Source organism: Anabrus simplex, chromosome 12 (assembly GCF_040414725.1).
Source record: "Anabrus simplex isolate iqAnaSimp1 chromosome 12, ASM4041472v1, whole genome shotgun sequence".
NCBI lineage: Eukaryota > Metazoa > Arthropoda > Insecta > Orthoptera > Tettigoniidae > Anabrus > Anabrus simplex.
In genome coordinates this window covers 97,078,817-97,091,747 of record NC_090276.1, presented here as the reverse complement: position 1 = coordinate 97,091,747, position 12,931 = coordinate 97,078,817, and the positions used below count along the sequence as shown (strand labels likewise).

At 42.0% G+C, this 12,931-nt stretch overlaps 1 protein-coding gene across 1 annotated transcript in view; it reads right to left on the bottom strand.

Moving 5' to 3' along the window:
* Positions 1-12,931, bottom strand: part of LOC136884275 (uncharacterized) — a 185,105-nt gene that overhangs the window by 9,155 nt on the left and 163,019 nt on the right. The window contains exon 4 of the mRNA XM_067156344.2: positions 68-150. Coding sequence (XP_067012445.1) covers positions 68-150 — 83 coding nt within the window. The remainder of the gene's footprint in view (positions 1-67; positions 151-12,931) is intronic.

Below are 12,931 nucleotides of genomic sequence, written 5' to 3'. Positions count from 1 at the left end.
TGCTATTGGCGCAGACATAGCTGGTTGCAGCACATAGTGAAAACAATATCTAGTGTCACTTCCTTACCTGATTCTGCCTCTCTTCTTTTCTCTAGCCTCAGCCAAGCCAGGAGCGATACTCCTTCTTTTGCTACTGCTTGAGGTCTGTCTCTGAAACAGAAAGACAGGTCACTGTGGAAAAAGGGAGAAATAGAAATACTCTTTGTACAAATAGATTAGTTCTTTCCTCATCAGACTTGGTCCTTTTACATCCATTTCTTTTGTAAGCTATAAATGTCATTTTTGTTCCATACTGAAGTGTAATTATAAGAAATAAATTTACCTTTTCACTACAATATAACAAGTAAATAATATTACATCAGTCTTGGGAATAGTTTCAGCCATTTAGTGGCCATCTTCAGCCAAATAAAAATTAAACAGGTCATGTGATAACTAAAACATATGTATACCAGACAAAGACAATGTTGCAGAAATAATTATAACATTAAAATGCATATAATGACAAAAATTATGGTTATGATCTTGTCATAATATGGTGCCTTTAAGTTGACTTAGGACCTTAGGAAAAGAAGTAAATCTCTATAGTGAAATGTACAGTACATCTAATGTCTGACATAGAACAAGCACTGACGTGCAGGAGGAAGCAGGCAGGCCATTGTGACATTTCAAAAACAAAAAAAGTGTTGTATTTGGACTGCTGGAATTATAGAAGACAGTCATTTGGAAATTGAATATTGCTAAATTGTAAAGGGTTGTTGTTGTTATTGTTGGATAATATTTTGTAACATTGTGAAACTTTCGTGACTTGGACTTTCGGAACAGGTTGTTTTGGTTGTTTACTAGTTTCTTAAGATGGAAGGTTCTCGATAAACATTTCAGTCGGAGAAAATAACTGGGGTTTTGATTGGTGGATCTGAGTGGCGAGAGGTAAGTTTCTGCAGCTTAATTGGTTACCTGGTGATCAGACCGGGGTTAGTTTTGCCCTCCTCAAGAGAGAGAGGGGCAGCTTTCGACGTATTTCGCTCAACGAGCAGACGCACTTCTGCAGTCCTCCCACCTTAGGACCACGGGAAAAGAAGTAAATCCATATAGTGAAATGTACAGTACATCTAATGTCTGATGTAGAACAAGCACCGACTGGGGTAAGCACTGTTGGTTTCATTTCCACCTTAATATAAATTCAGTGTTTTCCTTTCACATAGGAGTTTACCCCTACTCGCCCAGGCTCACCACTCGATCATTAAGATGCCTTGGCTTTTCAGCTGGGCCCGACTGTTAGATTTTGGAGGCAATTCCCCTTTTCTTTTGGTTTTGTGAACAGCGTAGTTAATAGATAAATTTTACTTCCCTCGGAGTTTGCCTCCAGTAACTTTGTGTCACTTGATGTACGTTAATTTTTCCTCTGCTGCACACCAGAAGTGTTTTTGGTGTGGGAGTAAGTTATACTAGCCTCTGTGTCAAGTTTTAACATTTCTGGTTTCCCTCTTGTTCCATTATGCAGTGTGATTATCTGAAAGCACCGTTCACCCTCGCCTAATATTGTATTTTCATCATGTGCTTCCTATTACCTTTAATCGTTTTATTCTGGAAGTTGGCTTATGTCAATGTATCTCTCTCTTTAACCTCTTTGTTTTAAGGGAGTAGCCCTTAGTAAATTGCATCTAAATTTATTTGTTTGACTACGACAACCTGATTTTATTGGATTGTTAAAATTTATTTTGTAACGTTAATTTTTGGAAAAAATATCTACAGATCAAGGGATTACCATTTTTTTTTTTTTTAAATCAGCAACACACATCTCCCCATGGGCCTCGTAGGGTTCCCACACCTGCTCCACATCCTTCCTTATAGTTGTCAAGTTGGACAAACCAATGTTTATTTATTTATTTCTCGATAGTGTTTGGTGTGCATTTGTTTGTCTTAAAAGTGTCCAAATTCCATGTACTTTAAGGTTTATTATTATTATTATTCCTTTACCATGTGTCGTATAACTGTGTATCGGTTACACCATATAAACAAGGTAGAGGAGGGGAGAGGTGAAGGAGAGAAGGGGTGTGTAAGGTGGGGCTGAAGGTTGCAGAAAGAAAGACTGCTCCTGAGAGAGGTATTTAAAGAGACTATAAAAGAAAGAATTCTTTTTATTTTAGACATGATTAATAAAGATAGGAATTAAAAGGTCAAATAAAATATTTGATTTCTCTGAAATTTCATTTAGATTGAAGTTAGGATTGAAGGACTGTTCCAGATGGATAAACCAATTTTCCGTAATATTGAGTAGGGGACCTTTTTGGTTGATATTAGTGACCTTATGGTTAGTATCATCCATGTACTGCTCCATGGCCAAAAATATGATATATTTCAGGGCATTAACATGCTGTAAGTATCTTGTATGGAAGCTCCTACCTGTTTGACCAACATAAGACACCTGACTTATTGAAGTTATTGCTATGATTAATAGAATTGGTATTGTGCAAAATATCTGTGTTGCTGTTACAAGTTTTGAAGGCTATGACAGAATGCCGTAAGACATGATATTATGACAAGAAGATCACAACCATAATTTTGATATTATCTATATTTTAATGTTATAATTATTCCTGCAACATTGTCTTTGTCTGGTATACATATGTTTTTGTTATCACATGACCTGTTTGATTTTATTTGGCTGAAGATGGTCACTAAATGGCTGAAACTAGTCCCAAGACTGATGTAATGTTATTTACCTATTTGGTATATTGTATTGAAAAGGTGTACCCTCTTGACAATTTATTTTTATATTAATTTCTTTTCTTGGCCCCGAACGAGCTTGTTTCCATGTCTCAGCTTTATTAGGAGGGGGACTTCAGTACTCGCTGACAAATCTTCAGTCTTGATACGGAAAGGAAAGATGGTAAAAGGCTAGGGAAGCAGAAGAACAGGCTCCTTGCATGTTGGAAAGTAACAAACGAATGCAAATCAAGTCATATTGATACAAACTGAGACCAGTGCATAGTCCATTTTTAAGGAATGTTTACTGTATGATGTGGAATGTTGTGGTAGAATAATTTATTCATATTCCATTTACCTACCAAGCCTGTATGGTGTAGAAGATTGTGGTGGAATGTTTTGTTTGTATTCCCTTTGTCTACTTAAGCAACTACTAGATTGTAAATTATTGTTCTGTGATATCTGGAACATTCCGGAAAATTGGTGATGTGGACTTTTGGAACAGGGTGTGTTGGCCCCTATCGATTCTATAGGTCTCTTCTGCTCTGATGGCGGGCGGCCTACATGCTGTAAGGGGAAGTGGGGTGCGTGCAGTATATCACTGCCCAATCAGGTAAAAATCACCTGGCGGTGGCGCTGAAAGTTACTCAGTCTCCCGCCGCGCACACGTCGCTCTCCGAACTGCTGTGTTGCCTATAGTAGGGCCCACGAGAGTTGAAGTCTGACAGGTGAGCGGCGAAAGCTGTAACTACGAAGTACGCTGCGTTGTCATAGTTACCTCAATTCGCGGTCTACCACCTTTCAGACAGGCTGAGTGTTTAATAAAACATGTAGGCCTAGGCCTAATGCAATTCAGTTACCCTTGACCGGTTCCTAAGCTCGTGTTAATGAATTCCAGCATTTAAGACACAACACGACATTATCGATATATATAAAAGATTTCATAATCACTAACAAAAACATCACTTTCTGACAATAACCTCAACAAATGCAAATGTTACTTACAGTATAGAACAACACTACCCACATTGATAGTTTTTATTATTTAACGCCGATTGTTAACGGTACTTGTACAATTCGGGAATAAACTACGGTATAATAAATATAATAGGAAGACGATACTTCATCGAGAAAAGAAATCAGTCAGAATATGAATGACAATGATGGAATTAAGGAGACATTCGGACTTTCTCCCGTAATTGCTCAGAAAATAGCAATAAAATGTACAGACATGCAATGTACACAAAGCACTGAACCGAGATATTTGTAAAAATAAAAAGTACTCACTGCTCTGCCGACAGCAATCAGTCATCTAGAAGGGGCTCTATCCCATCCATATCATCTCCTGTACTATCCTGCTCGTTGTCACTGTCACTGTCACTGACACAATCATTTCTCTTCCCTGACTTCGAACAGTCACACCTCGGCCAGTTGTATTTTTTGGCGTTTCTTTTGACTTGGAAGTCATTGTTAAACACTCAAAAGAACCGATCAAATAAAACTACACGGATCCTTAACGAATAATGGAGTACTTCACACTAACACTATAGTCACACTACAAGATCGCTAACATCTACAGACGAACAAAACTAGGAAAACTGAACAACTAACCACCGATAAACTTAAAGAAATAAACTAACACCTAACATAATATTCTGAAAACATACACATTAAGCAGCAACGACTAGCACAGCTAACACAGTACCATTCGGAATACTATCACAAAAGCGACTGAGAGCAAGCCAACCCACGTGGTGATAGCGTCCTAAAATGTTGCAACTCTGTTATCGTTGCCATAGCAACAGGCCATTTTCGAACAGCGTTAGTCAACTTTTTCTCGCCGGTGGCGCTAAACGTCAGACTTCAACTCTCGTGGGCCCTACTGTAGTAGCCTTGGTGTGCGTGTGGGTATTACAAAGAGCTTGCTTGACGAGTTTGTTTTAGGATAATTCTTGTTTTATGAGTAATTCTTGCCGCGTCCTTTACTGCATTCTTCGCTTAGCGTGTTCGTGACATGTGATATGACGTTAGTTTGTTTGCATTGCTCTGTGTTGTATGTAATAACTGCACTATATATCTTACAATGGCGAGATAAGGAGCCAGGGTAGAAAATGATCTGCAGTGTTCATGAATATTTTCCAAAGGGAGCAGAAAATAATGGCCCTTTAGTCAGGGTGTATAAAGTGCAGCAGAGAGTCTCGGAAGCTTGTCAAGTTAGTACGCGAACCGTTCAGCGTATAGTAAAGGAAGGTAAAGACACCTACCCAGTCATCTGGTTCCATTTCATTTCAAACACTGCGCAAACGAAGCAAACGGAACTGTATAACAAATGCAATCGACGGATTCCATAAAGATGTACTAACGAGAACTCTCCTCAGTTATGGTATTACGCAAAGGGTGAATACCCGACACTGAACAAATGTGTTGTGTAATTCTGTACTTTTGAACAAATTATTTTTCGGTCTGTTGTCAATGCATTTTTTATATTCATTATTAATAAACTCGTATCGTACTACATCAAAGATATAATAAAATATTAAAAATAAAAAAATAAAACTCGTCCACAGGCCATACTCGAACTATATTTCAAAGTTATGTGGATTTCAACACAACTTTAACGCGCGCGTGGGCGCTCCGTTGTAATAGTGGTCTTGTCTTGATCGTATAATTTAATGGGCTTCGCTTGGGAGCGGTATACCCAGCCACGCATGTTGTAATAGTGGCCTCTGTCTCTTTCCCTTAACGGCCTCTCACGTCGTGCTGGATTGGTTGGCCCCATGCTCCCCACTTCCCCTGACAGCATGTAGGCCGCCCGCTATCAGAGCAGAAAAGACCAATAGAAGCATGTCCTTTCTAATTCTGGAAGATGGAAAGTTCGCGATTAGTGTCTGCCTATGTTCTGGAAATATGGTGAAAACATCGGACTTGATAAAGAGTTTTGATTGGTGGATCTGGGTGGTGATAGGCAAGCTCCTGTGCTCTGATTGGTCACTCGGTAATCACATCAAGGCCAGACTTCCCTTTTTAAGAGAGCGAGGCAGTCCAGCGTTTCGACGCACGTCGATGAATCCTCCCTTCCCGGATGGGCTACCTTGGGGTAAGCTTTGTTGATCTCAGTTCCATCTTAAATTATATTTAATGTTTGCTTGCATTTCCACATAATTGTTTGCCCTACTCGCCCAGCCTCGCCACATAATTACTTCAGATGCATCAGCTTTTCAGCTCGGCCTGCCTGTTTGCTTTCGAGGCATTCCCATTTCCTTTGTTTTCCTAAATATGTAATTTGTGGACTAATTTAATTTCCCTCGGGTGTTTGCCTCTAGTATCTCTGTTTCACTTGATGCACGCTAGTTTTCCCGCTGCCCCGCATCAGAAGTGTTTTTGGTGTGGGAGCAAGTTGAACTGGCCTCTGCGCCAAGTTTAAATATTTCTGATTTTCCCCTATTCGCACTATGTGGCTCAGATGTCTTAGAAAGCACCTTAACGTTCATTTAATATTGTAAGTGTACCCTGTGTTTTGTTCTTATCCTCAATATTGTATTGTACAAGTAGCATTATGTTAAGATATCTCAGCTCTTGACCTAATAGCAAAGCACTTGGCAAGGTATATCTAATTTGTATTTTGGAAATGGTGTAACTAGATTGTTTTGGATATATGTATTTTGTTCGGAATTTACCTTGTAATGTTTGTTACGGAAAATAATATCTTGAATCAAGAGATCACCGTTGATTTTTCTGGAAACCCGCAACTTTCTTATCTCTATGGCCCTAGTAGGTTTGTCCAGACCCGCTCCACGTTCCTTTACTATAGTCGTCACGTTGCCCAACCTGACATGTATTTTGTGTGTATTAGCGCAGTTCGTCTGATGTTTATTGTACGTTAAGGTTTTAAAGTGCCGTGCAATTTGTTTCATTTTCCACTTTTCTTTATTGTGTATCGTGTAACCATTGGAAACCGGTTACATATTGGTAGCCGAGCAAGTGATTGAGTGCGGACGAAAGAAAAGTGAACGGTGGTCGTACCGTACCTAACCTAAGTTCGAAATTCGTAAATCGCCTTGAAATTTAGTTTCTACCTATGACGATGGCTCGTGCTGTTCCTAATCCTTTCCATTTGAGAAAGTCAGAGCTAATTTATGAACTTCGTATCCGCGAACTGAATTCTACAGGCAATGTCAGAGATGACACAAGCCTATTGGAACAGTCCCTTATTTCCCTGTAACCTTTCCCGAGTTAACTACGGTGGAGTTGTGTGAGTCTTTGGCCATGGTTAAAGATAAATTGGCAGAATTTAGTGCCATTCTTGTGTCCTTTTGTGCTTCTGAGCCCTCGCATGGCCAATTAGCGCGGGTTAAGGCACAGTTATTACATTACCTGGACAGAATTAGGGAGTTGTCTCTAAATTTGCCGGCAAGTGAGCGGCAGGAATGTGAATCCTTATTAGTACAGTTTTCAAGAATATTGGACAAAATCATTGACTTGCTTGAAGGGAATGAGTTGACTAACACTAGTTCTGAAGTTCAAGTGTCGACCCTTTCTGAAAGTGTTTTGGTTTCGCACATCTGTAGCTTCTCAAGTGTGTACTGTGGCAACTAGTGCTAGTGTTATTCAGGGGCCTGATGTGAGTAATGCTCGCCTGGGATCTTCTGCTTTGTTGTAAAGAGCTATGACATCCGTAAGTGATTCATATATCTTCTTCACAGGCCGGTACCTCTACTAATTTTCCTGTGGTAACTGGCACTTCTGCCGTGGCTCAGTGTCTGCCCTCTATTGTTACACAACCTGGTTCGTATGTAATGGTGCAAAACCATCCCCCTGTCTTAGCGCCACCGGTATCAAATGCTCTCTTAGGTTGCATAACCCCTACACAAGTGGTTAATGCTCCGATGGTCTCTCAGATTAGCGAGAACCATTCACAGATGAGATTATCTGCACCCGTAACGTTGTAGGCTAACGGTAGTCCTAACCTAACCTTCTGTACTCCATCCTTTTCGCAAGAGCGCCCGAATCAAGGATACGGTGCTACTGTAACTCCTCGGGACCACTCTAAGCCTTCCCAACACCTCCTACACCTGCCTTCCCCCAGATTTTCTCCAACGTACCTCACCTGTTGGCTACTGTGTTTAAGGGAGTCTCTAAATTTTCGGTTAACTCTATAGACGAGGCTATTTCTTTCCTTCGGTTTTTAATCAAGTTTAAGGATCAGGCTATCGTGAACAATCTCAGTAACGATCACGTATTTCAAATCCTATATGCGCATGTACCTGGAGCTCTTTCTGAGCATATCGTCAGGGCCATTTCCGAAAGATGGACTGTAGATCAATTCCACGCACATGTGCTTGAATTTTTCATTCCTTCCCTGCCTTTTCTTTATTAATGCAGAAGCACTGTTTCAGAGTACAGCATTTCAACGAATCGTTATTGAATATATTCAGGATATAAAGCTCCATGCTAGGACTTTTATGCTCCACGTTTCTGATTCTCAAATGGTTGCCAATATTATTGAAGGTCTTGCCCCGAACTACAGGTTATATCTCTCTCTTTCACCGCGACCAGCAACCTTCGCTCAGTTGGAAGCTGTTACTGTTTCTGCAGAAGGTTTTCGATATGCCGACCAGCTACGCGTTGCATTAGCCCTCTCCTATGAGCATCCCCTCTCCTCTGGATACTAAACCCGCCCCTTCACTTGCTTCCAAGTGGCGTAATTCTCGTTCATGTTTCAATTGTGGCTCAACTGATCATTTCAAGTGAGATTGTCCTAAGGTTAGGGCATTAGGCAATACAAAACCTGCCATGGGTAGATTCTCTTCTACCAATACTTCTTGCTGTAACTGTGGGTCAAATAGGCACTTCTCTAGGCAGTGCCCACGTAATACTTCAGGCTCTGGACCTCTGGGCAATAGTAATTCTAGATGACTAACTGCCAATTCTGATGGTAAACCACAAGGTTTTGTCTGTCATAACTGCACATTGTAGGATGATTTACCTAATTCTAAGGCTGATGTTTGGTCCCAGTCTGAACCTAGTGTGCATTCTTTGCAATCTTGTGGGATTTCTGCCATAACTTCTTGTAAATTACCTTACGTATGTTTAGAGGTAAATAATGAACCTGTCTGGGCATTGCTAGACTCTGGAAGTAGTATCACCTTGATGAGTCAGACCTGGTACGATTTGATGAAAACCGTTTGCAATTTATCTATATTAGAACCCGTATCCTTAACCTGCCATACTGCTAATTCCAACTCATTGAACATTGTAGGATCCCTAGATGTCAAGATAAGAGTCCATGATTTCACATGGAAAATGCCAGTACTAGTGGTGAAAGATTTATCCTCTGTCAGTTCATATTGGGTGCCAATTTTATTGCCAAAATTGGCATGATTTTGGACCTGCAGTTCAACAGATTCCATTTTAAATTTTCTGCAAGAACCTTCGAGCTGCGTGATCGCTACCCTTTTCTGCCTTGTCACGTTAATGCTTTTCCTGAAGATTCTGATGAACCCTAGGCTTTTGATTTTAAACAATTACCCGATGATCGGGGCAACCAAATAAGTTTCCTGATGTCTTTACCGACAAGTTAGGTGTCACCAATATTTTAGAGTACAAAATTGTGGTCATGGAAACATACCTGTTGACTCCCCTCCGTATCGGCTGTCGCCTCCCAAAATGAAAGCCCTTAAGGCTATTATTGACCAAATGCTCGCTGACGGAGTGATATGCCCTTCTAAGTCAGCTTATTCTTCTCCCATGTTTCTTGTCCCTAAACTGCAAGGTGGTTATCGTCTTGTAGTTGACTATCGGATGTTGAACCGTAAAGTGGTCCTCCAATCTGTTCACCTTCCTGATTTGCACTCTTGTTTTTCTTGGTTTGCTAATGCCAAAAATTTTTCCACCTTTGTTTTAAATCAGGCATATTACCAGATACCTCTGGCCGACGAATCCAAGCACCTCACGGCTTTTGCTACTGATTGGAACCTCTATGAGTCTGAATGTGTTCCATTCATCCTGACGACAGGAGTTGCGTTCCTTACGCGGTTCCTGGATAACGTTTCGTCAGACATTAAATTCAAGTTTGTGTATAATTACCGTGACGATTTGGTAAATTTCAGTGAAACCTTCGAAGAACACCTTGTCCACCCCAACGAAGTCCTTGAAAGACTGTGTAAAGCAGGTCTCTTAAGGCTAGCAAGGTTTCTTTCACACAAGCCGAGATGTCCTTCTTAGGCCATATTGTGTCGGGGAAGGGTCTCTCTATCGACCAGTCTCGTACTGCCACCATCCAAAATTTTCCCACGCCAAAAGACGTCAAGGCTGTAGCCAGATTTATTGGCATGGTTAATATTTTTCGTAAATTCATTCCCAATTTTGTTGAACGGGCAGCCCCATTAAATGCCTTGAGAAGAAAGGATGCCAAAATTGTGTGGGGTGATGCCCAACGTGAAGCCTTTTACAACTTGAAATCATTCTTATGTAACGCTCCTTTACTGGCTATGCCAGACTTTTCTAAACGCTTCATCCTTTAGACCAGGGCCTCTCAGGGTGCATGCGCGTGGTGCATGCACTGTGCACGGTGCAAAAGACGACTTCGCTTGGTTGACCAGAGTGCAGTCCCCCCACTCCTCTCTCCCTACACCTGTCTCCCCGTTCGGCCTGTCTCCGCGTTCCTCACCTTCACTGCTGTTTCTCCCCCACTGCGAAATGTTTACGTGTGGTGAGCGGAGAGGCACAGTTGTATGGGACAAGGTTACCAGTATTATTAAAAAAATTAAAAAGTGAATTAGAAATACACATACATGTTTGAGAGGAATGTAAACATAATTTAAAGAAATGCAGAACCCGTAACCAAAATGAAAATGCTACAGTACTGGAACAAACCTCATTTGTGGATATAGAATGCTCTTCTTCAAGCTGTTTCAACTTCCTTAATTCTTTCTCTCTGACGTCTCCTATGATTTCACAATAATTTTCCGAATGTAGTCTGTTGTAGTGTCTTTCAATAGACGATTTTCTTACGCACGTAATTATCGTCCCACAGATTAAGCATTTGGCGTTATCGTCACGACAAACAAACAAACAAACAAAAATACGAAAGTTCCCAGTTCGATTGAAATGGACTTTCGGAAGTCTTTGCTTTCTTCGAAACAGGTTGCTCCATTAATATGTTGTGTCGTGCGCTTATCTATTTCACTGATAAACACGTCGTCTACCACCAAACGCTTCGTCGCTCTCAGCACACTACATCATCCGAGTCAAGCCGAGTTGAGGCGAAGCGTACCGATGCACAGTGCACAGGGCCTATGCACCTCGCTCTGCACGCGTGAGAGTTTGGACGTTTGAGAGGCCCTGCTTTAGACTGATGCCTCTTCAGTAGTATAATAGGACAGTTCTACCGCCTCCTCCTCCTCCTCTGGCTCCCTCCCAGAGGCCTCCTCCTCCTCCTCCCGAGGGGCCTTCCCAGGGGCCTCCTCCTCCTCCCGAGGGGCCTTCCCAGAGGCCTTCTCCTCCTGGGAGGCCTTCCCAGGGGCCCACTCCTCCTCCCGGGAGGCCTTCCCAGAGGCCTGCTCCTCCCGCGGGAAATTTCAATTTTGGCGCGAGATTTGAATTTGTAAACAAAGCCACGTGCTTTTTGACAGCTGTCATCGACAACAACGCATCGCTAACCTCACTGCTGCCATCTTGACGGGCCTAACCTCAGTGGTACCAACTTAACCTCACAAGCGCGAGATTAGAATTTGTAAACAAATCCACGTGTTTTTGACAGCCACGTGCTTTTTGACAGACAACAACGCATCGCTAACCTCAGTACTGCCATCCTGACGGGCCGAAACCTCAGTGGTACCAACTTAACCTCACAAGCGCGAGATTTGAATTGGTAAACAAATCCACGTGTTTTTGTACAGCCACGTGCTTTTTGACTGACAACAACGCATCGCAAACCTCAGTGCAGCCATCTTGACGGACCTAAACCTTAGTGGTACCAACTTAACCTCACTAGCGCGAGATTTAAATTTGTAAACAAATCCACGTGCTTTTTGACAGCTGTCATCCGCCATCTTTAAACTACAGAGCACTGTTCTGACCTCTTTATCGCAGTAGCTGAAAATTCGTCACCTGTCATCCGCAGTGCTGCCATCTTAATGGGCCTAAACCTCAGTGCTACCAACTTAACCTCACTAGCGCGAGATTTGAATCGGTAAACAAAGCCACGTGCTTTTTTGACAGCTGTCATCGGCCATCTTTAATCAAGAGAGCGCCGTGCTGCACTCTATGTAGTGGCGGCAAATTCGAAGTGCTTTACAAACTCACGTGCTTTTGCCATCCGCCATCTTTAATCCAGAGAGGACCGTGCTGCCCTCTTTGTGGCGGTGGCAAATTCCACGTGCTCTTGTTGGGAAACAAACTCACATGCTTTTTTGACAGCTGTCATCCGCCATCTTTAATCAAGAGAGCGCCATGCTGCCATCTTTAGTTGAAATGTGGTGGCGGTAAATTCTACATGCTTTACAAAGCCATGTGCTTTTTGTCATCCGCCATCTTTAATCTAGAGAGCACCTTGCTGCCCTCTTGCGTCAGCTGTCATCTTTAAACTACAGAGCACTATGCTGCCCTCGTGCGGGCAATTTCGTTAGCTATCATCCGCCATCTTTAATCTAGAGAGCACCGTGCTGCCCTCTTTTTGGTGGTGGCGATTTCCACGTGCTTTACAAACACACGTGCTTTTTTGACAGCTGTCATCCGCCATCTTTAATCTACAGAGCGCCGCGCTGCACTCTGTGGTGGCGGACAATTTGAAAAGCTGCCAAGAGAGCATCGTGTTGGCATCTTTATTTTTTGACATGTGGTGGCGACAAATTCCACATCCGCCAACTGAGAGCACCGTGCTGCACTCTTGATCGTAGTAGCGGACAATTTAAAAGAACATGTCAAGGAATACCTTTGTTCTAGGAGAAGAAAAGACTACAGTTCTGAACGGCTTGCGTAAGATAGCGATTGTTATAACCTCCTTTTCCCTGCTCTGTTAAGGTATAGCTTTATCGAATACTTGAAGATTATATTACAAAAGAAGTGATTAAGAGTATAATCGAACACTGTAGTCGATACAACATATGATCAGAACATTGATGAGTTTGGGGTGCACCTTCGTTCTAAGAGAATCGAACCCGAGACTGCCGGGTGAGAGGCAAGTACACTAAACCAAACCATAGGAGCAGGCAATTCTCTTTCT